Genomic DNA, 27,315 nt, shown 5'->3' on the forward strand with positions numbered 1-27,315 from the left:
CATTGAGACGTTACTCAATAGTCTGGAAATAAACCGACACAGATTGGTTACGTTCTATGCCAAGTCCAGATTAAGTCTGTCTTACTTTGGCCCGGTACTTTATTATATATCATTCTAAAAGTAAGCTTAAGTTTGACGCCATTGTCGTTCTTGGGCGGAGCCTCGCGAGTTGACCTACTTTCTTGCGCTTAAACGCTTTCGTCAGAGCGTGGACATGTTTTTGCTTTACTTAACGCCTCGTAAACAATTTTGAGCTTCGCTGCGCGGGTCAATTTTGATTTTGATTTGGTGTCATAAATAATCATCCGGATTCTACCTGTTGACGTTTCCAATGGTTGCGGCCAATGCTTACGCAGCACATGTATGTAGCCTACTTGCATTGGACTCATTATGTGGGTCATTAAAAATTTGGGTTGCATACTTGTGTTGTCTATTTCTTAAATACCGATCCCAAAGTCTTATTTCTGTAATTGCTGTTACTTTAATACTAGCTGTATAGCAGATTAGATATTATCTGCTACACAAGTATTTCATCAGCAAACTCCTTCCGTTGAAGCGTTTTTACTAACAGTTTCACCGCGTCACGAAGCTTTTTATTCGTACAATCACCACGTTGATGCTCCTTTCCGAGACAGATATTGATAAATCTGGAGCAGTAAGCCGCTATTCTTACGGTTTTCCAATAAGATGAAAACTTGTCCAATAAAAAATGTGCCTCTACACTCTCTTTGGACGTCGCCAGCAACATAGTCTTCTTCTTTTTTGTTTCGCTTCGTAAGGTTCATCTACCACCGTCGTACGATTCCAATTTTCTTCACCCGTAATGAGCCACGAAGGACCTCCAAACCAACACTCAGTTTTTGCTAGCTCCCCTTGACATGCAACCACGGACAACCTTGACAAATTTCTTGAATAGCAGCCACTCTATTCGCCACAAACGTAGTCCAAACATACGATGGAGATCTCAGCCAACAAAGTACAACAGTCGAATCTGTCCAGAAGTAGCTCGTCCCAACAGTTAGCCACAGATTGGCGCGTAGCAAAGCACCACACAGCTCCAGTTTTGCCAAACTAACTCGTTTCGATGGTGCCACCTTTGATTTAGCCGCTATGAGTAATACCTTTACTTGTCTGTCATCGTTTTCCGATCTTACATACAGGCAGGCTCCATAAGCTGTTTCCGAAGCATCGGAAAAACAATGTAATTGGACCCTGCGTGGACCAGCCAACAACACAAATCGCGTTACACTAATGTTCCTCATGGCAGGAAACTGTTCGATAAACAAATTCCACTTCATCTCGATGTCCTTGTTTACAGGATCATCCCATTCGGAGGTACTTATCCATAGTTGCTGCATGAGAATCTTTGCCCAAACTACCACAGGAGCAACTATTCCTAACGGATCGAAAAGGCGAGCAATCTGCGAACAAATCATACGCCTTGTTGAAATTTCTTTCTGGAAGAACCACTTTTTAACGTATTCGTTTAACACGTCACTATAGCCATTTTTTAAGAACCTCTCTCTATCGAGCTTCCTCTCGAGTTGCTCCAGGCGTCGTAACGCAACTTGCTTTGAATCGCCTAGCAACTGTTCGGAATGCGCCTTCAAAGGTAGCTTCACCACATTACGGCCACATGGGTCCCGAGAAACACTTTCCTTAAAACTGTTTTCACACTCTTTCTCTTCTTCCATCAGTTTCGATGCGGTTCCCATTTCTTTCCAACGCGACCGCTAAGCTATTTCCTATTAAAACGCTATACGAACTTGTCGATTGTTCTTGGAATGGATTTTTTCCATATGGAATCCACCCGAAACTTGTGATCACGAACTGTAGTCCATCGATTTCACAGAATTTCATTCGATCACTTGTTTTATGCAACTCATAAAACACTTTCTATCCAAGAAGAATGTCGATTTTATCACGTTTATAAAAATCAGGGTCCGCCAACCCCACTTCACTAATGATCTTCGGTGTACCAATTTTTAAAGAGTGCAAATGTTGTTCACTTGCAATGAACGATACTGTTCTCTTAAAATCACTGTTGCGAGACGCTATTGTGGTTTCCACTTCACACGACGCTTTCACCTCTTTGCCACCAACCACACTAACACAGATATCTGTGCGCTTTCCACTTATTTCCAGAGAACTATACAGTTCTTCCGTCATCAGACTAGCTTGTGCGCCGCCGTCGAGAAGCGCCCGCGCCATTGTCCACTCTCCTGTTGCTTTGCGCACAAGAACCAATGCCGTAGATAATAGCTCATATTCATACTTCTTATCATTTATCTTAGCCGAAGACAAGGTAATCACATTAACTTCCGTTGAAATCGAAGGCTCCGCCTGCGCCTTATTTTCTACGGTTGTATGGGTTACCGACATCGCCTCACTTTCATGCAATAACGTATGGTGCTTCTTTCCACAAGTGCGACAATTCTTCTTAGACTTACAAAAACGACTAAGATGGCCTCTACCAAGACAGTTCCAACACAATTTGTTAGATTTAACAAAATCCTTCTTATCGTTACAAGCTATACTCTTAAAACGCTGCCACAAATACAACGAATGCGATTCTTCACATGCTTGTCACTTCGACTCGCTACTTGTGTTCACTAACACTGTTGAGTGAACGCTCTCGATCCATAGTTATAAACCCTAATACTCAATTCCTAGATAGTGTGACGGTTAAGAGCCAACGGGCTCAAGGGTTAATAAGAATAAAGAGTTCAGTGTTACATGAAAAGATTCGAAGAACACGCGGTTTCAATCCTTTGTTAAAAACTTACAACTTTTAAGAAACCAGTATTCTACACTACAAACACTTTTACCGATTGCTTTTTTGACGAACTCTCCTGTACGCTTTTTTCCAGACATTGCTTCCAACAAACAATTAGCATTACGCAGAAATTAAAACAATTCCGTGCATCTGGATTTTCGATTTTCAACCACGTGCTTCTCCGATTCTTTCTGTGTATGATCATCCAGTTTCAACACTATCAACTGTGTGAGCGAAATGCCCTAACCATCGGGCTTTTCTTCTAACTGTCCAAGTATTTTCACGTGCCTGGCTAAAGTCTGAAATAAGGACCCCCTCCCCATTTTCGTAATTTTATATTTTTATTTTTAGTTTTTTTCGGCGTTGCTGGAATTATAAGCTATGACGATTGCTAGCATTTCGGGTTTAGAAGTTGACATCAGCCGAACAACATAAGCATTAGGGAAAACTAGTGCAATTTGTATCAAACATGTTAGAGCCCACGCAGCTGAATAACTCCGACGAGGATTATGTTGATAATCAATTTTGTGATTAAATTTAAACTTGAAATGGAACAAGTAATCTGGGGAAAAAACAGGACACACACGAGCATGTTTTAATTATTTATTATTATTTTCGTATTCTTTTTCTTTTAAATAATTGTTAAAGGCTTCCAGCATTGCAAGCCTTGGCCCCATTTGTCACTCTTGTGGCAGTTTGTCCAACGGCTCTGCAAAACTAGAAGCGAACAAGTAATTGCTACTTTGCTTGTTCAGGTGTTGTAGTTTCTCCTTTTCCGTTCGCAATACTTGCAAAGCAATATTGGAAAGATCACTTTGCTTCGACGGGTTTGACTTGTCTTGCCGGTTTGCTGTTATCGAGTTTGGGGTGGACGTATTTGCAAAACCGGACACTTTAGTACATCTTCGTTGTCCGACAAATCAAGGTATTGCGTCAAAACAATAGTAAAAGAAATATATCTACTCAGACGATACACAGCGATACGATAAAATAAGAAGAAAATCTCACCTTCCGTTATCTCTATGGATGGCATGTTTCCTACCATGTTCCTGGAAGTAAAGACATCCGAAAGAAAAGATAATTGATGGAAATGTTTCCATTTACTAAGAGTAGCAGCGGCTGAGCCGGTTGGTTGATTTAACCCTGCCAGCTCGCGGCGGTACTGGCTGCGCAATATGGTCCACTTTTTTTTAATAGTGTTAGCTAAAATAAAAAAAATAGTACTTTAAGATGAGTAAATTTTAATAGCGATGCCATATAACTATACAATAACAATTTACGAAAGTGTATAAAACAGTCATTTATTATTTTATTTTTGCTTTTTCCAGGTTTTTATCAACGGGCATATCTTTTAGAGCCCTTGCTTTTTCATTCCGAATTTCGCATCAAACGATAGGTTCCATAGTATATGAAACATCACAGGCAATATGGTCTTCACTACAAGCAATGCATATGCCCGTTCCCACTATTGAAACATTACGAAATGTAGCAGCTGAATTCGAAACTAAATGCAATTTTCCACATTGTATCGGAACCATCGACGGAAAACATATTCGCATAAAGCGGCCTCCTAACACTGGTTCACAATACTTCAACTATAAACATTTTTTTTCTGTCCACTTGCAAGCAGTTGCAGATGCAAACTGTAAATTTATAACTATCGATGTTGGTGATGATGGCAGAAGGAACGATAGTGGAGTGTTCGTAAATACTTCGTTATATCACCACCTTGAAAACAATAGTTTCAACACTCCTCCGCCAGAATCATTACCAGCCACAAATTTTAACATGCCTTACGTTTTACTTGGGGATCAAGGATATCCGTTAAAACCCTACTTGATGAGGCCTTACAGCAGCAACATGGATGCAGCGAAAGAAACCATTAATTATCTATTGAGTAGTGCAAGGATGACGGTAGAACGAGCATTCGGCATTTTAGAACTAAATGGAGACGCTTGAAAACCGAACTGCAAGTAAAACCGGAAAACATTGATATTGTACTGAAAACCGCATGTTTGTTGCACAATATCTGCATGGATACAAAAGACAGCAACGGGGTAAATTGTGCACCTACCGAAGCGAACACATCGTTTGTAAATCAAACAAATTCAAGAAGCAATAATCGGTCAAACCAACCAGTTTACAACATTAAGGATAATTTTAAGAACTATATGTATAACGGTGAAGTTGAACAGTTAAACATGTAGGCAATTTAACTGTATTATGTAAATAAACTCGCCATTCACTCCAAACACATCGCTGATGTGGTCCCATGCTTCTTTCTCCTTCCTACGGTTGTGGTAATTGGGGTCTTGCACATTCCATAGGAGAGGAATGTTCTCGACCATGTGATCAGCGTCAATTTGAGTATTTTCCATTGTGGCTGAAACAATCAATACTGTAAATATATAATTATAAAAACTTCTTTACTTACCACTCTTAACACGTTGTGTGCCATGTCTATCATTTTTGATAGACAGTGAAGTTTCCTGGGGGGCCATGTCTATCATTTTTGATAGACAGTAGTCGTCATTTTCAAACTGTTATTTCTCCGCGGTGGCTGCACTTTTTTACTCACAATCTTCACCAAATATTAAGATAAGACTTTTATGAAACTAATTATATAGCTGGTTTTCGCAAATCTTCAGTCCATCAATTTATAAAAGTATATTTTTGGGATGCCTTTTTTCGAAAAATCTTACGTTTTGTTCATATTGCTATCTCCTATGTCGCGCCGTTTGATCGTCTGCAGTGCGAGTGAGACAAATATATTTTTGCACATCAGACCGATGCACAGTGTACTTGGTGAGGACAAGATATAACAACTAGTGTTGAGCTTAATGAATCTTTTGAATAGAGTCATTCATATGAATCTTCAGTGAAGAATCATTCAATTCATGAGTCGACTCCCAACAGATTCATGAATCTTCGAAGATTCATGAGTCTTCAAAGATTCATGAATCCTCAAAGATTCATGAATCCTCGAAGATTCATGAATCCTCAAAGATTCATGAATCCTCAAAGATTCATGAATCTCCGAAGATTCATGAATCCTTGAAGATCCAAGGGTGCTCGATGATTTATGAATCCTTAAAGATTCATGATTTTGCGTATTCTTGAATCTTCGAAAATTCATGAATCTTTGACATTCAGATTCAGAATCATTCATTCAGTTCAAAGATTCATTCAGATTCATGAATCTGAATCAGATTTACCCAACACTAATAACAACTATTTCTGAAATTTTTTGATACAAAAACGGAAAAATGTATTATTGTATTGATTATAATAAGGAAATTATTTCATTTCATTTTGTTACGTTTTTCTTGCGTTTAAAAATTTTGAGAACTTATTTATAGCTAATGATTACAGCTCCGGCCGTATTGTCAGCCTCTGAAGCTGAAGTAGTACAATTTTCACAAGGCATTTCGTCTTTATAAAATTTTCATTTCCATTTCCCTTTTATAAAATTTTGAGAACTATTGTTTACATAATTCCCTTGATTATCTATAAACTGTAATTTTTCCAAAAACTCGTGTAATGCGAAATCGCGTATAGCGTTTGTGTGTAGTAGCATGATATGCACAAAAAACAGAAGCAAAATGTATTACTGTATTAGTAAAGAACCAATAATAACCAAATACTATCTTTATTGGTACAACATCTACATTACAATACATAAAACAACTACCAGTAAAGTATTTGCTCGTTATTTGATCAGTCGGCAAGCAACAGTTTCGTTGTATTCAGCACTGTATCATAGTAAGCAACGTTGATTCAGCATCATATCATAGTAACCTTTGATAACACATCTGAGGAAACTATATATTGCGCATCACCTCAATGAGGAATCATTCAGTAAAGTTCAACCAGTGAAGAATAACAAGTTAGTGTAACTAGTCGTGCTACGAATAACTACTACTACTACTACGAATACTTTTTATGTGTAGAAGTTGATAGTCACAAGCATTTCGATTATTCAGGTTAGTTTACTATTTGAACATTATCCAAACCGGGTAGGATGCTAAGGATTTTTATAATTTCAGTAATTACCATTTGGTCGTATTGCGATAATTTCCGCAAAGTAAACGCTATACAAAATGAGTAAGCGTAAACAACGTTTGGAAAAGCTAGTCGAAAATTACACTTCTTCTGACACAGATTCTGAAAGTCAGGTTTTTGATGCTTCTGAATCAGACAGTGATTCCTATTTTGAAGATGACATCCAAGAAATTCTCCAGCAATTAGCCACAGAAGAACATGAAGAAGACAATGACTTATTACTTGAAGAAGAAAACGATGAAGTCCAAGTCTACAATCGAAGTTCGGAGTGGACCAACTATATCGGAAAACATAAAACGTTTGAATTCACCGGTAAGACGGGATTGCAAGTGCCGATTTCCAGTGACATCACGCCCTTGGAAGTGTTTTCGCTGATAGTGGATGATGCAGTAATAGCTCTCATTGCTAAGGAGACAAACAGATATGTATCACAGTACATTGCATCAAATCAAAAAACGAAACACGCCAGATTGAACAAATGGATCGACACAAACCCCGACGAGATCAAACAAATGTTGGGATTAATGATATGGATGGGCTTGGTACCACTTGGCCGTTTGGATAGCTACTGGTCAGAAAATATGGTTTATAATTTTTCACTACCACGTGCGATTATGTCCCGAAATCGTTTTCAAATATTGTTAACTATGCTCCATTTTAACAATAATGAAGGGAACAATTCCAAAAACAGATTGCACAAAATACAACCAGTAATTGAACTGCTGCAAGATAAATATCAATCCATATTTTACCCTGGAAAAGATTTTGTGATCGACGAAACTCTTGTACCATGGCGAGGTCGTCTGATATTCCGACAATACATTCCAAATAAGGCTCATCGTTATGGCATCAAATTATTCAAATTATGTTCTGTGGAGGGTTATACATGGAATTTAAAAGTGTATACTGGTAAATCTGAAACAGGAGATCGTCAGTGCGGTCTGGCACAGGATGTCTGTATGGAGCTATCTAATTTGATATTGAACGAAGGTCGAACGATGTACATTGATAATTTTTACACTAGCTACGAATTAGCAACATATTTCTTAGCAAATAGAACCCATGTTGTGGGTACGCTCAGAGCTAACAAAAAAAATATTCCCAGATGCGTTCTAAACGCTAAACGAAAACGAGGTGAAATAATTTCCCGGGAAAATAATGAAGGAGTAGTGGTGTTGAAGTGGAAAGACATCCGAGATGTTCGAATTTTAAGTACTAAACATGCTCCATCATTAGTTTCAGTGAACGAAAACACATCTTCGCAAAGATCGACAAAACGGCAGCATAAAAGAGCATTACAAAAACCTGAAGCAGTTTTAGAGTACAATCGAGCAAAATGTGGCATAGATCTATCAGATCAAATGGGAGCTTATGCTACTACACTTCGCAAAGGAGTAAAATGGTATAGAAAACTCGCGATAGAACTCCTTTTAGGAACTTCAGTTGTAAACGCATGGGTGATCTATAAAGCTGCAACAAAACAAAAAATACAAATTCGTAAATTCAGAGAACTATTAGTGCAGCAGCTTTTAACTGTTACTCCCAAGCAAAATTCTTCCAAAACGACACATTACCTGACCGACCGGATAAATGGGGAAGGAAAAAAAATTCGACGTCAATGTAACAATTGCTATTTGCAAATATCTACAGCTGAATCCCGCGACAATGCCAAAAAGAAAGCAAAACAAATTTATACTCAATGTATCAATTGCCCAGGACAACCACAAATGTGTCGAGAGTGTTTTCCAAAACTCCACTAAGGAATAAAAATGTAATTTGGAAAAGTTATACGATAATATGGCGATGCGAACGATTGTTTTGTTACTTATAAATTAATAAATTAAATAATAAATAAATTACGTAATAAATTCGTAATAAATTACGATCAAAAAAAATTGTCTACAGTCTTTTATCATTGCCCGTTTTTTTGCTATTTTGTATGCCATTTTTTGCTTTAGCTTTTACTTATATTTTTTTTTGAAAAAAACGGTTTATTTCAGAAATAGTTGCAAATAATTTGTCCTAAGCATAAAACCACAGTGCACTTGACTGTTGCCTCACTCGCACAACAGACGATCGAACGGTGCGACATGAGATAGCAATATGAACAAAACGTAAGATTTTTCGAAAAAAGGCATCCCAAAAATATACTTTTATAAATTGATGGACTGAAGATTTGCGAAAACCAACTATGTAACTAGTTTCATGAAAGTCTAATCTTCATATTTGTCGAAGGTTTTTTGTAAAAATGTGGTATCTTCACGGAGAAATAACAGTTCGAAATTTACATTTCCTGGGGGGCCATGTCTATCAAAAATGATAGACAGTCAATTTGTAAACAAAAACGCCGTGGCCTGCTAGGAAACATCACCAAAATAAGCGTGGCACACAACGTGTTAAACAAAACAGTCAAGATCTGTTTCAATCACAGAAGAACTGATTCAACCCCCATCTGGCAGAAAGACACTCACGGAGCTCATAAATTGATCGACTAGTCGTTCGACCAGTTGAACGACTAGCGAAGTTAGTCGTTCGATATTTCCGAAGCGACCCGACCGCGCGTCGTTGAATCCGAAGCAACCCGATCGGGGGCCGATGAATTCCAAGCGAGCCAATCGCGTGCGCCGATTATCCTGAGCGACCCGATCGTGCGCCATTTCTTTCTCTCGTCGTTTCTTTCAACAGTCACGTACACAAAAATTTACACTTAAAATATTTCTTTTTATTTCACAATATTTTTTCACAATATTAACAAGTGTTGTTAATTCACCTTTTTTATCATTTTTAACTACTAAAAATTAGTAAATTAATTACATTTATCACTTTACAAGAACAAAAAAACTTCAAAACACGTATACGATGAAATCTTGGCTGTAGATGAACATCCTTCCTGCACTGTTCACTGTTGCATGATGTTGCGGCTGTCGATGCTGTTTGATTCCACCTTTGAATGGTCTTCTGAAACACTTGAAATGGAAACACAAGAACATGATTAGCATCGAATAAATGTGCTGTATATTTTTCAACACTTTTACATACCTTTGAGGACACAGTTTGTTGATAATTCACTATTTTAAACCTCCTCAAATCAACGCGTCCATATTGCACTCTCTCGGATCACGAAGTCCGGCAACGCGGACTGCCCATCTGACAATTTCCGAAGATTTTATATTGACCTCTCGCTTTTTCATCATTCCATTTCGCTATTTTTGAGTGGTTTTTGCGGTTCGTGCCCTGTGGTGAGCGGTTTTGTCAATGTGTTGGTGTTGATCGTCCTGACCGAGTGTGATTTTCAAACAATTTACAAAGAAAAAAGGAAGAAGCAAACGCGGAACACGCACATGCACACAGTCCACGTTGCCGGACTTCGTGATCCGAGAGAGTGCAATATGGACGCGTTGATTTGAGGAGGTTTAAAATAGTGAATTATCAACGAACTGTGTCCTCAAAGGTATGTAAAAGTGTTGAAAAATATACAGCACATTTATTCGATGCTAATCATGTTCTTGTGTTTCCATTTCAAGTGTTTCAGAAGACCATTCAAGGGTGGAATCAAACAGCATCGACAGCCGCAACATCATGCAACAGTGAACAGTGCTGGAAGGATGTTCATCTACAGCCAAGATTTCATCGTATACGTGTTTTGAAGTTTTTTTGTTCTTTTAAAGTGATAAATGTGATTAATTTACTAATTTATAGTAGTTAAAAATAATATAAAAGGTGAATTAACAACACTTGTTAATATTGTGAAAAAATATTGTGAAATAAAAAAAATATTTGAAGTGTAAATTTTTGTGTACGTGACTGTCGAAAGAAACGACGAGAGAAAGAAATGGCGCACGATCGGGTCGCTCAGGATAATCGGCGCACGCGATTGGCTCGCTTCGAATTCATCGGCGCATGCGATCGGGTTGCTTCGGATTCAACGACGCGCGGTCGGGTCGCTTCGGAAATATCGATCGAATGGTTGCGTACACACGACGGCTCATGAGACGTCCAAAAAAGCCGAAGTCATACAAAATTTCAAAAAAATTGGGTCCTGTCCTGGACGCGTCCACAAATCGCGAAGCGAAAGAGGGTTCGGGAATTATACCTGGGATCTTCGCGAAGTGAAAAAGGATTCTGAAATTATACCTGCGATCCGCATTAGAATACCACGCACGCCTTATTCGGGGTAGCACTCGGGAAAGCGTTGTTTTGCTTAAGCGTGCAGTAAGCATAGAGGGTATGTTTCGGCTTTCTACGAAGTTGCTTGTGGACGTGGGCAGGGCGTGGGCGTCACGTGTGAGTTCAGCCAATAACTTCGCTAGTCGTTCAGCTGGTCGAACGATTAGTCGATCATTTTATGAGCTCCGTGAGTGTCTTTTTGCCAGATGGGTGTGTGCATGTTCGTGTTCCGCGTTTGCTTCTTCCTTTTTTCTTTGTAAATTGTTTGAAAATCACACTCGGGTCGCTCGGTCAGCACGATCAACACCAACACATTGACAAAACCGCTCACCACAGGGCACGAACCGCAAAAACCACTCAAAAATAGCGAGATGGAATGATGAAAAAGCGAGAGGTCAATATAAAATCTTCGGAAATTGTCAGATGGGCCGCTACTGTTGTTTACTGTTGCAAATTGAAGAGTATTTTGACAGTTGCTATTCTTCTTTTCCTTTTTGTTTTCTATTTTCGAAATGTTCAATGAGCAAACCGAATCGAAACAAACTGGTTTGTTTTTCATTGAGCAAAAATGTTTATCGAAAACATTTTCCTACGATTTGACACTGTTTGTTGAATGTTCAGTGACTGTAGACCAACGTGTTAAACACAAGATTCGTCAATTTTTTTTCATAAGAGCAGTATTAAAACAACCATCAAAATCAAAACAAAAAACATAAACACCTCCCGTTACACTAACAAAAATAGCAATAACCAGCTTACGCCCACGCGCTGTGGGCGTCCCTTAAAAAACCATCCGACCAGGCAACATATTTGCATCTAGGTAAAATAGACGATAAGGTCGACAGGGAAAAACGCGCCTATACATTCGGTGCAATTAACTAAAAAGGCCAAATCGGACGACGGCTACAACACTCCTTAAACAACACTTACAGGTAAAACTAGGATTTTACCTCTACGTTCTTGAAACTAACACACACTCACGGCGTGTAGGATAAGAACTAATACTATCAACATTTTGTAAATTGAAGGAAAAAATTTCAATAAACATCACTTGTAACCAAACCTCCAAAGCTACGAGTTTTTCTGTTTGGCAATTGATGGGCACTCCACTGGTAGAAACTTATGTTGAATATTCAATACAAAAGAATATTTGTCAGAACCGATCTAAAGCCATTTTACGGAAAGCTAGCCTACAGTTAACGCTAGATCACACGTTAGGAACTAATCCTGGTTAATCTAGGAAAAAGCCTATCGTCCGATCCCTCTGTAACTGAAGGCAATCAGAAACTTGCGCAAGAAGTTTCCAGGAGTAAACCATATTTTATTAAGTACGCGTTACGTAAACTCCAGCAGTCCGGAAATGGTGTCTTTATCACTCCGAACATTTACACTATCTATAACCTACCCATAACCTATCTACAACCTATGTATCCTTAGAGCCGTTTCACACGGCACGAACTTGACAGTTCGCCAGTTCGACGAACATTGCTCAAATACAAATTTAAGAATGAAATTCTGAGAGTTCGCGCGGTTCGCGCACTGATCTTGTGTGAACGCAGCACGAACTCTGATCAGCAGTAATCTAAACCGGATCCAAGACTTGAGTTCTCGATGATCAAATGAAATCATTTTTTTTCGGTTACAGATTCAAAATAAAATTAATAAATTGAATCCAAATTTTGTTTTTCTTATGGTTTGTGTTTAGAATGTTTGAACACTTAAGTATGATATTCCTTTTGTTATTATATTCTTCTTAAACCGATCTAAACTGTTGTATTAACGGTTTTCTCGTACATCGTTTGTTGCGTCTGGATAGTCAGTGTTGTAATGTGTGCAAACAGTGCCACTTTTTTGAGATAAGTTTCGATGTACCGCCTACGACAAACCCTTCGGGATCGTAGATGGTGGACACGTCCTATGTTGTACCGTCGAAACGAAGATGGGAGTCGCCTTCTTGCGGACATGGCAGACGAAGCAGCAGACGATACGGTCCTTAAATTTTTAAGAATGACCCACGATGATTTCGATTGGCTTTTGGATAAAATATCCCATAAAATAAAGAGGAAAGATTCCAACATGCATTTATCGATAACACCTGGGGAAAGGTTGTTAATTACACACTTTCTGGCTACTGGTGAAACGTATAGTAGCTTGTCTTTTCTTTTTCGTGTAAGTATATATAATTAAATTTTTACCTTCATGTTTAAAATATCACATATACTTTTAGGTTGGTGTTTCTACAATAAGCAGCATTGTACCGGAAGTGTGTGAATGTTTGATTCAAGTGCCCCAGGATTATGTAAAGGTAGAATTGAAGTTAACACCTCGAACTAACATACCATTTTCCTTCTTTAACTAACTTTTCATGCGACCCGTTAATTTTGCGAAAACAATGATAAAGCCATGTTCAAAGACGGAGAATATAGCAGGTTGTATCAAAATTTCGCTAAACTTAACACACAGCCTTTAAATTAACAAATGAATCTCAAATTCAAAATCAATTTGAGGTGCGCCTATAACGCCTGTTTTTGTGATAAAATATGTAATTCAACCATATCAATCGTTGTTACCGGTTCTGTTGGATACGAAACTGAAGTAGCACGACTGCACAGTACGCCTTACTTGATTTGCCCATTAAACTGGAAGAACATCTCTTTTCATACACTTAGAAATTCAAGTGCATCCCGTATTTCTGTTGCGTACCGTTTTAAGGTTAGTCGATATAGCTAGTGCTAAGTAATCATATAATAATTATTTAAGAAGAATTAGTACGATCAACTCCTTATCAATATCTTCAAATAAGTAAAATGATAAAGAGAGATGGTGCATAAAGAAAAATATCTATTCAAGTTCAAAATAATTCGGTTTCATTGCTTTTTGGCTTAAGTTCACATAAAAAAATAATAACATGAAACTCACATAAAATTAATTAATTAAGTAAACTAAAGTAAAACTAAAAGTAATTAGTTAATTAGATAATTAAGTAAATTAATAAGTAAATACCCAACACCAGAAGAAAAAAACTAATATACAAAGGTCAACAAAACAAAAAAAAGGACACTAAAATCTAATCTTTATCGGGGAACTGATTAAGGGAGCTCAAAATACAATCTTCAATTAAAGATAAATCTTCATCTCGTTTCTTGAGCATCCGTTGGGTCAGCAACTCAATGAATGGGGCTATTTTATGCCTATCTTTTTGCCCCTTTAATGTTTCTTCAAGACTTTCTAAACATTTTAAAAGTTTTTGGTCAATTTTTTCATGCTGGTTGGCTCTTAATCTTCTTCCGTCTTCGGCGGTAGATGTAGCCTTGTCCTGACGAAGGGAAGGCTGAATATCAGGCAAGCAAGTAACTTGCCGGGAAGGACCAGGCTCAGGTGTTGATGGCCGCCCTGGTTTAGCTATCTGCTGGTCTTCTGGCGTTCTGGCTTCTGTATTTTTGTTCGTAGTTGGTGTTATCCTTAACTGTAATACATAAATTAAAAAAAAAAAACAATGTTTTTAAACATGTACATCATTACGATTCATTAATATTGATTTTATTAACATATTTATTTAAAAATGCTTTCTTTATTTTACAGTTGTCTAATACACCAGATGAATGGTTAGAAATATCAAATCAGTTTGAGCAGAAATGGAATTTTCCCCGAGCTCTCGGAGCATTAGACGGAAAACACATAAGAATACCAAAACCAATTGATTCAGGAAGTGATTACTATAACTATAAAGGATTTTTATAGTGATTACTATAACTATAAAGGATCTATAGTATAAATCTTATGGCAATTGTAGATGCCAACTACAACTTTATGTACGTTGATGTAGAAGGTAAAGGCGGAATATCGGATGGGGGAATATTCAGAAATTCTAATATTCACGCATTATTTGAAAATAATGAGCTTAATATACCCGAACCCAAAAGAGTTGCGCGTTCCATATGGGATTAAAGTACCGTACATGCTGGTTGCTGATAAGGCTTTTGCCTTTACAAAATACTGCATTCGTCCTTACGGAGGGACGGAACTCTTGCTCACACACTACGCCGCAAGGCGTGACATAGTGGTGTCCACCGATGCACTTTCGGTTGGCTTAGGAGCAACAATATGCCACAAATACCCACACGGATCCCTAAAAGTGGTTCAACACGCGTCCCGAGCGCTCAGCAAAGCAGAGAATAATTGCAGTCAAACCGTCATTTCATGCTGTAGACCGACCACCGACCACTAGTCCGCATATTTAGCAGTAAAAAAGGTATTCCAACATACACGGCAAACACCTATGTATGTGCCAACTGGCTCATTCGGAAACGCCGATGTGTTATCTCGGCTAATACAACACCACGCGAAACCTGAAGCCGAATACGTGATCGCCAGCCTGGAGCTAGAGAACGATTTAAGGACAGTTGCGGTTAACGCGCTTAACTTGTTTCCAGTTACGTTCAGAGAAGTTGAGAGAGCTACGTGGGCTGACCGCTTGCTCCGGAAGGTCCATACAGGGTTTATCAGGTCAATATGGCATCTGAAAGGCATAGTTTGCCGGCCAGAACATGTATTTCGTTTCCTGTCAAGTATTTCATTTGCCTCAACATGAAAATCCTGTTGCCCAATATGATTTTAGAGATTATTGCTTTAGCTTTTTCACCGGGATTGTTGCCTGCTCCTGCTCGTTATTTGTACCATATTTTCTAATTTATTTTTTATGCTTTTTTATAGTTTTTTTTAAATAAAATCATATCATTTAATAAAGGGTGAGGGCACAGCGTTACGCTGTTGTGCCATTTGGAGCAAAATTTGTTAGATTCATTAAATTATGAGGAGGTTTATCACGAACATTTCGAAAGCATATGAGTGCCAGGTTTAAAAATCCTGTAATAGCGTAGAATGCAATAAAACGGTTTGATATTGTGCACGGAGTGTAAAAGAACTAATAAACTATTTTTTGCAATGCAATTATATTTCCTCCGTTCATCTATTCGAAATATATAATTGCTGGAATAAAAAGTACCATGCTAAATTTTTTTTGTTTACATTTTGCTCGGATTCGGTTTGACACATGCTACACATACACATGCATGTTTTCGAAATGTTCGTGATAAAACTTTTCATAATTTAATGAATCTAACAAATTCTGCTTCAAATGGCACAACAGCGTAAAGCTGTGCCCTTACCCTTTATTAAATGATATGATTTTATTTAAAAAAAAACTATAAAAAAGCATAAAAAATAAATTAGAAAATATGGTACAAATAACGAGCAGGAGCAGGCAACAATCCCGGTGAAAAAGCTAAAGCAATAATCTCTAAAATCATATTGGGCAACAGGATTTTCATGTTGAGGCAAATGAAATACTTGACAGGAAACGAAATACATGTTCTGGCCGGCGAACTATGCCTTTCAGATGCCATATTGACCTGATAAACCCTGTAAGTACCTGCAAGATGGATGGCCCCATGATGTTACTTTCGGAGCAGATTTGGCTCGGTACCACAATAGGAAGGAATCTCTCTCCACCGTTGAGGATTGCATTCTTCTCGGAGAGAGTGGTCATCCCAAAGAAGCTGCGTTTCCGTTGTTTGCTCCAGCTGCACAAGGGACATCCGGGAATGCAGAGAATGAAGACGATCGCGCGCAGCTACTTGTACTGGCCAAGAATCGACGACGACATTGTAAGCTACGGCAGCCGCAAAAGCACCCCCTCGAACTACACCAGCAACATGGTCAACACCGACGGGCGTTTGGCGTAAAGTGCACATAGACTACGCTGGGCCATTCGAAAGTTTTTACTTTTTAGTCGTGGTTGACGCTTTCTCCAAATGGCTTGAAATCTACAAAACAATGAGTAAAACCACTTCTACCACCATCTCCATGCTACGGAACATCTTCGTTCGCTTCGGTATGTCGGAAACGCTGGTTAGTGACAACGTTCCCCAATTTACAAGCGGACTGTTTGAGGAGTTTTGCAACAGCAACGGGATCGAGCATATCATTACAGCACCATCCGCAATCGAATGGACAGGCGGAGCGCTTCGTCGATACGCTGAAACGAGCACTGCGGAAGATGCGGAGTGACGAAACATCCCTTCATGAGGGGCTGGAGCTTTTCCTCATGACGTATCGATCGACCCCAAACGCGCAGTTGAGCATGCAGAAAATTTCAGCTGATGAAATGTTCGGTCGCCCCATCAGGACAGCATTGGAGCTGTTATGGCCCCTTCATCAAACTCACTCGAGGGCAGTAAGGGCTTCGAACGACGAAAATCCGTTCGCCACCGGTGTCAGTCCCCCGTATCATGGACTGACTATCCTGCTACGTGGTAAAAAAAAGTCTTGATACGGCCAGGCCGTTCTTACCGAACAAAAAAAAAAACATTATTCATTACGATTCTTAATTCATTAATTAGATTGTTCAACACTCATTGATTACTATATTAACGCTGGCATCAAATCATTCTTGTTTGTAACTTTTCATTAACTTGTTTTGTAACTTTTCATACATATGTTTTATTTTATTGCATGTACTACATTATGCATCAGTTACATGAACAATATTTCGCACAATATAATTTTTAAATTTGTCTCGTATGTAATTTGCTTGCTGACTTGAATGGTTGAAACGCCGGCTTAACGACGCCGTTTCATTTTTACGATTGATAGGATTAAACCATTGAGATCCCTGACTTTCCCTAAAGTCGATACAAATGTTGTGCAGCAAACACGTGGTTTTTACAATTGTATCAACATGATCCTGGTTGACCTGCAGCTCGGTTTTCAAACATCCCCATTTGCTAACCAACATTCCAAAAACACATTCAACTGATCGTCTAATCTTACTTAAAAAACAATTATACACTCCTTCATCATCATCGTCTCCTGTTGAGTACGGTCTCATTAGGTATGGTTTTAATGGGTAACCCTGATCTCCTAGAAGCACATAAGACAGCTCTAAACCATCTATTACTCTGGCTGGAGGGAACTTCAAAATGTTATGCTCAATATTTCGGAACGTGTCACTTTCTACAAAAAAAACTCCACTATCAGCCCTTCTTCCATAATCTCCTATATCTATTGTCAAAAATTTTCCTTTCGCATCTCTTATCGCTTGCAAATGAATAGAATTATAATTTTCATAATTGTAGAATAACGATCCGGATGAATTAGGGCACTTAATGCGCACATGTTTCCCATCGATGCAGCTGCATACGTTGGGAAATCCGGTTAGTGCTTCGAATTCTTCTGCTGCCTGTTGAAATCGTTGCACAGTAGGAAATGGCATATGGATATTCCTCAGAGTGGTCCATATTGCTTCACATACTTTGTATATAATTTGTCCAACACGATATGCGGAATTAAAATGCTAAAGCTCTGTAAGATAATCCAGTTGAAAGGAATCTGAAAGGAAATAATACTATTAATATTTTGAATTAATAACACATTGTTATTTTACAGTCGATGTGCTTAAAGGAAAGTGGCAGAACTTGCGTAACCAGTACGCACGAGAAAAAAAGGAGACGAAGCTCCCAACTGGATCGGCAGCTACGGGATCGGATGGAACTTGGCGTTACTACCAAAACCTGCAATTCCTTGCCGCATCGTACTCATCTCGGCCATGCGTAAGCAATATTCCAGCAGCAGTTGAGGTGGTCGAAGGTATTTATTAAAGTTTCTATTCTATTTAAAAAATTATAACTTGTGTCTTATGTTTACAGAAGATTCTCCACAAGATATCGCAGGACAATTTTGTGATGCTGACAACGACAACCATCAGCAACCATCCACTAGCCGAGGACCAGCCTCGCGAAATATTGACAAACAAATACGAGACCTTATTGAGCTCGAAAATAGAAAGATCTCAACCATAGAAGAAATTAAAAAAATCCTCTATTGACCTCTTTGCCATTAGTATATCGAATGATATAAAGAAGTTGTCGTTTATTAGGCAACTTCAAGCAAAGCAAGTTATTCGGGGGCCGTACGGCGTCGTTGGAACATTAGAGGTCTGCGAAACAACCTCGACAGTCTCAAGCTATTACTGATCTGTCACTCTGATCGTTCGCTTGTGGTTGTCTCACGCTCTGTTTCTTACCAGTATTTTTGTGTGTAAATCGTAACTGATCGTTATCTGTGGCCGCATCGTGTCCTTCGTGCCTGCAATCGATAATGGGAGAAAATGTTTACTTGTGTGCTGGACTACGCAATAACACCTACCATGAAGCTTGTCTGGGGATCTCGGATGAGGTTTTGGCTGAAATCTTGAAACCAGGATCACAATCATCGTGATCTTGCGCGAGCTGTACCGTCCTACGAGGCTGCAAAGCAACGCTGCTGGAGGAGTTCACTGATATTCTGTCCATCTTTAAAATGGTGTTGTTGAATGAATTTGACGTAATGCGCCTAAACGTAGGCTAATTGATTACACTCCACCGAAAACAGCAACTACAGACAGTGCCGCACCATTGCTTTTAGGCACGGCTCGCATTTCAACACCGTCTCGTGTAGTGACGGACAATTCGATCCGAACCTGATAAAAAAGTTCCGGTACTTTGCTGGATCGTTCCGATCCATTAATTCCGATTATTTCAAGCGATACAGGTTCATGATACTTTAGGTTCGATTCAAGTCAGATTCAAAGATCCGATACTTCTACTGGTTCGATCCGCTGTTTTCAGTTCAGTTCAAGCAGGTTTCAAAGTTCCGATACTTTTACAAGATCGATTCGCTGTTTTCGGTTCGGTTCAAGCCGATTTCAAAATTCTGATATATTTTGACAGTTTGAATCGATTTCTACAACCCAGGTTCACTACTACAACTCAGGTTACTACAAACAAAACTTCGTGAATCTCCGAATCCGCGACAAATTTATAACATCCGCGTAACACCGGTACAGGCTGTATATTGCACCAGTTTATTACGTTTTCGGGTGTATAATTAGATATTTCTCTTCAATACATGTATCGAAATAGGTAGATGATCACATTACATGTAGTTGTTCTAGACAGTTTCTTGATATTTACGTACGTTCTTACCGCTAAAATAAACTTCGTTTAGAAACATCAAGTTAGGAACAAAAAGGATTATTGTGAAAACAGACCATGGTTAGAGACAAACGGGCTCATGCAACAAACTAGCAAACGACAAAACGGAACACAAAGGCTATTTTCTGGCTGGACAGCATACGAAATGCGCAAGACAGTGGATGAAAACGGATAATCGGAAGACAGACGAACAAAAACGGACGAAAACGGACTATTGAACGATTTTTTAGCCTAGACTAAAAGTAATAGTTCATATTAAAAAATATGAAAATTAAAAAAAAAAAAACATTTTATATGAAAATATAAAATGTAGATAGCAGACCAGTCGGGGAACAGTCGGTTATTTAAAAAGTCACAATATGTTTGCTGAGAGTCAGTCGACACTTAGCATTCGTTCAGTACAGATCAAATCCGTGCTAAATTACAAAGAGTGTACAAGCGAAAAGTGTTCATATTATATACCGCCAACAACAGCCAGCATTAAGATAGTATCGAACGCCAATGTCGACCGGCAGTCTTGCAACTATGTATGTTTTGTTTAAAACTGTCTCAAGTTGATTAAATTAAAAAGTGTGTGCGATAAAAAATCTGAAATAAGAAAGGTTAAAACAAAATATTTTCCATTATAGAACTCGTAGCAACAATAAAAATCTCTTCGCTAACAACAACATCTCTTGTGCAGCCCCAATCGCCGGGTAAAATAGAACAACATCGACAGGTAGTATCAGTCCTACAACCATGTAAGTTTTGTTTCGTACAAATATCCATAAGATATTTCGTTCAAATATCCATAAGACGCATAATAAGAAAATATTGAAGAAATGTTCGTACAAACACGGTCTCGGTCACTACAAACACGGCTTTAACGGTCTTTTATTCTCAAAATGTTTCTCGAAAATAATGCTGCAAATCTTGTACATTAACTATACGACAGTTTTCAAGGTAATGCTTAATGCTTAATTATCAAGCATCGCACCTGCTCCACTCCAGTTCCTCATACATTTTTGGAAAAAAATAAAGCTATATCATAAAATTACTATAAAATTGATCCAGCTGATTGATATTGATAGATTGATAGAACAGCTTAACCCTACACTTATTTGAAAACCACTTCACTAGTATAGCGTAAAAATACGACAACAGTAAAGTTTCAGAAGTTTTATGCTTACCGTTTTCTTCTCTTTGGCAATGTCTAATAGTACATTCACGTATTAGTATCGAATACTAATTCGAATTCAAAATCGTGTTTTATAACCTTTTTTAATTTACATTCAAATTACTGCAAAATTTAGCGCTCATTTCCTAATTCAAATATTGCTTATTCAAACATTGCAGATATCTTCATCCATCATGCATTCAGGCAAGAAATTGAAAGGAGCTATATGGGATCATTTTGAAAAAAACCGAAGTGGGAAAGCAAAATGTCGTTACTGTTTGAACGATTTCGCTTATGGTTGTGGATCCACTACAAATTTAAAAAGGCATTTGGAACGGAAGCATCCAACGGTACCATTAATCAGGGAAAAACAACTGACCAACAGTGAAACATCACATTCGTCTCAAGAGCCGCAAGTAGTTTTAAATTCAAATATCGATACTACTAAGGTATGCAGGAACCCTTTAAAACCAAAAGAGAATTTGGACAAGTTTCTTGTTCGGTCAGTTTCCTCAACATTGAAAAGAGACATTGATGTACAAATAGCTTTATTCATATGTAGAAGCTATCATCCGTTTACAACGGTTGAAGAAGAAGAATTTGTTAAGTTATTGAAATTATTGAATTCAAATTATGAGGCACCAAACAGGAAAATAGTTTCCAATTCATTGCTTCCTGCGATGTATAAGAGCACTTTAGAAAAGGTGAAGGGAAAATTGAGCGAAGCAAAATACGTTTCCTTGACTACCGATGGCTGGACAAATGTAAATAACGTTAGTTTTTATGCAGTAACATCTCATTTTATTGATGGTAACGGGTTATTAAGTTCATATCTGTTAGAATGCTCAGAATTTCTAGGAAGCCATACTGGTGAACATATTTCTATATGGTTAAAAAAAGTAATGAACAGTTTGCAAATATCTGAAAACACTATCGCAATAGTAACGGATAGTGCTGCTAACATGACATTGGCAGTTTCAAAATTGCACATTAAACATATCCCTTGTTTTGCTCATTTACTTAACTTAATAGTTCAAAATGCCATTAAGTTAAGCAAAAAAACCTTCTTTGTGAACCATAACTATAAAAATTAAAATAAAATAAATAATACAAAAAAATAAACAATACAAACAGGCGTTATAAATTGCAATTAAAAGAAGCTGTCTGATTCATATGTAGGGTATGACTGTTCTCACATGAAAAAAATGAATATGTATATAAAAACGATCTTTTGTAGCCCAGGTTCACGATTCGATACTTAAAAAAAAAATCGAGTTCCGAACCGGTCCTTTTTTTTCGGAACTTATCCAACACTAAATCAGACGCTGAAGGATTACATGAATCGCAGCACTTCCACAGAATTGGAGCATGTGAGATTGCGGATGGAAGTGGAACCATATTTCAAAGAAATAGATTCGAAAATAATTGATTTAAAAAAATATAAGCAACTTAAAAAATATATGAATTTAGTGCATGAAGCATGGATAGAAAATAAAAAAGTTTAAAAATAAGCTGTGAGTTGTTGCACTTACTTATGCTTCATTTTGTCCTGAATTAAAACAACAGTTTTGACTAGCAACTTTGCCATATGAAAAATTAACAAACTGTGATGCGACCCATCCTGTAGATTATAGCATAATTAAGGTATACATACATTAGTGTTAGATTTTAGTACTAGGTTAGTTAGATTATAGTAAGTACGATCGCACGTCGCTCTCTATTAGCTCACCATCAGGGTTCTGGCCATGTCGGGTCCTAAAAAATAAAGTTAAATTGTACGAACATAACAAATTGTTTCGCTAGTATGCCGTATAACTTTTGCTCTATTAGTTTGACGACCACGGTCCCAGCGGAAACGCATAATCACCAACAAAATATTAAGGTATTCGGCCGTATCGGGGAAATCGATCGTTCCGCAAAGGTCGTCGCGCGGTAAAACTCATTTTGTAGCAGAGCTATATGAGAGTATTTGAACATGCAGTTATAAACAATGTTGAAAGGCGAAGTTGGTTGTCATTTGGTGCAGATTGGAATGTCTTACGTTTTGTGAACAAATACAACAATTTTTTAACTTCGCTACAACCAGATTAGTATGAATGAAAATATTTTAACAATGAATTTTATTCGTTTTCCCGTGGATCCTGAAGCAAAAAAAAAAAGAGAAAATTGAAGCTACTTCGAAAAAATTTACGCAACGATATAGATCCTGTTAGTATTTCCGACGATGTTTGAGTAAATTCGAAAATAATTATTTCAAGCGTAGTTCAATAGTCATTTGTTTCCTTTTAGCTTTGTTGAGAATTTCCGGGTGACAAAAGCCATTTTTGTCTATTTGTTAGATAGCATTGGACCACGATTAGATACACGAAGCGCGTATGGTTTAAGCTCCAAACTTAAATTAGCGGCATGCCTTCGATTTTTTGCGGAAGGGCGATACTAGCACGGTGCTGGGAAAGATGTTCATGTAGCAATAACCCAGTCCACGTTTTCTGAAACCCTCCAGGATACTTTGCCTCCTCTTGAAACGCTTCTTGGTGATTGGATTTCATTACTAATGAATGAGAATGAAAGAAATGAGTCGAAGGAATATTTTTCGCGTAAGACGAACATCGAGGATATTACCATGTGTGTCGATGGTACACACATAAAAATTAAGAAACCACTCCACCGTCCACTATTATACCTGAATCGGAAACATTGTTACAGCCTCAATGTGATGTTGGTATGTATTTGCGATAATCAAACAAATTCTTTTTTTCGCTTGTTAAGAACGCCTGTATTAAGAAAAAAATGAAACTTATGATTTAGTAAAATATGATTTTTAATCTTTATATATTAAAACTTATCTATTGTTTTAGGTTTGTGACCATAAATATCGCATAAGAGCAATAAATGCCAGATTCCCAGGATCGAACCACGATGCTCATGTTTGGAAAGTAAGTTCTGTTCGAAAATATTTCAAAAAATTACACAGAACCGGAAAAATTGATAAATTGCTGGGTAAAATTAACCTATATACAGTTATATAATTTCTATAACTTATATAACTATAGAACTTTTTGTCACAGGTGACGCAGGGTACCCTTCAGAACCTTGGCTGATCAGACCACATAGGAATCCTGGTCGTGGTTCAGAAGAAGCATCATTCAATACATTGCTCTCCTCTGGCCGAATAATAGTAGAAATGACTATAGCAATATTGAAATCCAGATTTCGATGTCTTAATGGAGGTGATGGTTGTCTTAATTATACACCGAAAAAATGCGCTGCAATTATTAATGTTTGTAGAGCATTGCATAACGTATGTATAGAGCACAATATTGAAGGGCAACAGGTGTTCGATGACATAATGCTCAGTGCGCAAGCAACTTAAAGTTTACACTAATCTGTATTGTTTATCCACACAGGCGGTTTATTGTTAGAATTATTACTAAGCTACTACACTAAACTAAACCTAACATAACTAACTAACTGCAACTAAACCTACATTATTATTTTTGGGTGTTTAATTGCTTGCACTTAAATTTTAATTTCATTTCTGCGATTCTTAACTTAAGTGCATTTTATCGGCCAGTTCTCTTATCAAATTAAGTTGTTCTCTTTTGAGATTAAGCTCTGCCTCTTTAATTTCTAAATTCTTAATTGCTATTTCCCTTTCGAATTCAAAATTTTGTTTTTCTAAGCCTAATTTTTCTTGTTCTAAATCTAGCTGTGTTTGCTTAATCTTACTATAATGCTTATGTTCTAACAACTGCAATTCTGAAATTGTATTTTTGCGTCGTGCCGTGCGCCGTGTGTTGCTGTTTCGCACTGGCAGAGAAGTTCTCTGTGGAGTTCCATTACTCCCAACCGTATCGTTTCGTAACTATATGGGTTTGTGTGGCTGTCGTTGAAATTGGCGTTGGTGATTCCGGTACAGTAGTACGTGCTGAACTTGATGAGGTTGCTGGTGCTCCAAATTCGTTGGCGTTTATTCCCATAACACTATTCCTCAGCTGCAGGATGTCAATGACATGTTGCTCCAGTGCCGAGAAATTGTGCAAAGTGCATGGTCCTCCTCCAGTAGCTGAATATTCGCAATTGTTGTGCGTTACCTTTTTTTCAGTGCCGATTTGTAATCTGTCCAAACCTGTTACATAAAAATATAATTAATTAACACACGTCATTGTTCAAATGGGCGGCCCTTTGGTGTATGTAATAAACGGTGCCGGCCTATACGGCAGGACCAGGGATCAAATCCCATCCGGACTGTCTCCCCATAGCATGGACTGACTATCGTGCTACATGGTAAAATAAGTCGGGATACGGCCAAGCCGTTCTAACCGAGCAAAAACAAAAAAAAACATTGTTCAATAATATATAGGTACATGACAGAATTATTCCTTAAAACTATCAGAATTTAAATACATAAAGAATACTTTCCTTTTCCCACACTGAACCGTCTTTCACAGGGCGTCCTAAGGGATTAAGGGGTTTGGAAATATCTTCCCAAAACTTTGGAGATCCTTTATGTTTATCGCTTATTACAGGTTGGTTGAGCTCAATAAGCTGCATCAATTTTTCGAACTGTACTTTGGTTGTAGTTTTTCGTTTTTCCTAAAATAAAAGTAATATCAATAATTAATATGTTAGGTTAATCTATTATTTAGATAGAAATCTCTTTTTGTAGCACTGTGTAAAATGGCTTTGTAGAATTATCAGCTTATTAAACTTCTCCAAGTAATCCATAAAATAAGGACACGAATATAAAAATCGGAAAGTAAAGCGATATGTTTTGATTGTTTGGACCTAGAACTGCCCTTTTTGTTAACACTTAGTTGACGTGTGATTTTTTGCCAAAACGTGCTGGACAATATTTGTTGTCTTAGCAACTGGGCGCCTTAGCGTACCTCGCCGCATGATGTTATTCGTTACCTTAAATCTTTTGCACGCATAGAAACATTACTCTTCGATGCGCCGCTCTTCAAGACGGACATGTCCGTTCAAAAACGTTCGGCTAAGCGAGACATGTCTGTCCCCCGTCAAAAACTGTAAAGGTATGCCATAGTTGATGTCCAGAAGTTAGAATATTTTACAAAACAACTGTATGGCATTAAATATGAAACTTTCACACACAGTGAAGTCTCTCTACGTTGCACACCAACGGGACTGCCATCTTAGGGAGGATTCCAGCTTAGAGAATTTGACAAATAGTCAAATTCTGTTGCTTTGCGATATTTATTTATTTGTTCGGATTTTTTTTTATCTGGCACTTTAAATGATTGATACACGAATGAGTTAAAAAAACCAAACGAATTTCCAATGGTGCAGTGTTTATAAAATCTAAATATATTTCATTAAAGTTGTTTGGTTTTTTTTATAAAAACTTTTATTAGCATACATATTTACATACCATTAACAAACATTGTAACATTAAGGAAAAAAAAAGAAAGGTTTTAAACAGGCAATGTGTATACATATATACACAACATACATTTACGGGTTGGACAGAACTACATCAAGGACGTTTATATCAATCGCATCATCATTATTGCTAATGATGTGGATGATATAATTTGCAAACAGTTTGCAGTTTGGTGGAACGTTGTGTTGAATTTAGCTGTTTATTGTGTATGTTTCTCCAGACGTTTCTCCAGTCAACGTAGGGTGTTGTCCTCACGATTTTGGCGACTGCGAACCTCTGGATCTGTTTATTTATGATCTGTTTTGTTGAGCAGGGTTCACACGGAACTACCGGAATATAAGCCATCTCCTGAATCACTGCTCTTAAGCATGGGTACGTTGTCGGGATGCCCGAGAGGTTCGGTGGGTTTCCAGCACTAGCGATATGCTGGAAACCAACTTCCAAGCACTCCCTCTCTTTCACGTACCGGTTTGTTAGGAGCGCCATACATTTTGTTTGGGGTAGCTGAAGGTTCAGACCACCTTTCTTGCGTGGAAGAGCCAGTTGCTCCAGAGGAACGCGTATACCTCCGCTTCCGTAGTACAGCAGGTATCCGATCAAAGTTGTGGCTCTTCTCAGGTCGAAAACCCTCGGGGCACACACCGAAGCAACGTACCACAGTTTGGGGAGCAGAAACGTGTTGAGGAGAATGACCCGCTGCTCCAAATTGAGACACCTT

At 38.0% G+C, this 27,315-nt stretch overlaps 3 protein-coding genes across 3 annotated transcripts; 2 read left to right on the plus strand and 1 right to left on the minus strand.

Moving 5' to 3' along the window:
• The first annotated feature begins 3,999 nt into the window (after positions 1-3,999).
• LOC125769466 (uncharacterized) lies at positions 4,000-24,577 on the plus strand. The gene is made up of 2 exons (XM_049438199.1): positions 4,000-4,729; positions 24,204-24,577. Exons 1-2 carry the CDS (start codon positions 4,223-4,225, stop codon positions 24,564-24,566), a joined length of 870 nt encoding a protein of 289 aa, XP_049294156.1. The 5' UTR covers positions 4,000-4,222; the 3' UTR covers positions 24,567-24,577.
• On the plus strand, positions 13,132-19,445 carry LOC125769694 (uncharacterized). The gene is made up of 3 exons (XM_049438503.1): positions 13,132-13,310; positions 18,452-18,652; positions 18,712-19,445. The coding sequence occupies exons 1-3, from the start codon at positions 13,277-13,279 to the stop codon at positions 18,888-18,890; spliced, it is 414 nt and encodes a 137-aa protein (XP_049294460.1). The 5' UTR covers positions 13,132-13,276; the 3' UTR covers positions 18,891-19,445.
• On the minus strand, positions 15,758-18,452 carry LOC125769721 (putative nuclease HARBI1). Its single transcript, XM_049438526.1, has one exon. The coding sequence runs from the start codon at positions 18,276-18,278 to the stop codon at positions 17,529-17,531; it is 750 nt and encodes a 249-aa protein (XP_049294483.1). The 5' UTR covers positions 18,279-18,452; the 3' UTR covers positions 15,758-17,528.
• Positions 24,578-27,315: the final 2,738 nt, after the last annotated feature.

Source organism: Anopheles funestus, chromosome 3RL (assembly GCF_943734845.2).
Source record: "Anopheles funestus chromosome 3RL, idAnoFuneDA-416_04, whole genome shotgun sequence".
Taxonomy (NCBI): Eukaryota; Metazoa; Arthropoda; class Insecta; order Diptera; family Culicidae; genus Anopheles; species Anopheles funestus.

Bases quoted from the DNA above. Each gene is read 5' to 3' on its own strand.
- LOC125769466 (XM_049438199.1), top strand. From the start codon at position 4,223: ATGCATATGCCCGTTCCCACTATTGAAACATTACGAAATGTAGCAGCT. The intron at 4,730-24,203 runs GCTTGAAAACCG...GGGTAAAATTAA, and splicing joins TTTTAGAACTAAATGGAGAC to CCTATATACAGTTATATAAT.
- LOC125769694 (XM_049438503.1), top strand. From the start codon at position 13,277: ATGTTTGATTCAAGTGCCCCAGGATTATGTAAAG. The intron at 13,311-18,451 runs GTAGAATTGAAG...GTTATTTTACAG, and splicing joins TGCCCCAGGATTATGTAAAG to TCGATGTGCTTAAAGGAAAG. The intron at 18,653-18,711 runs GTATTTATTAAA...TTATGTTTACAG, and splicing joins AGCAGTTGAGGTGGTCGAAG to AAGATTCTCCACAAGATATC.
- LOC125769721 (XM_049438526.1), bottom strand. From the start codon at position 18,278: ATGCCATTTCCTACTGTGCAACGATTTCAACAGGCAGCAGAAGAATTC.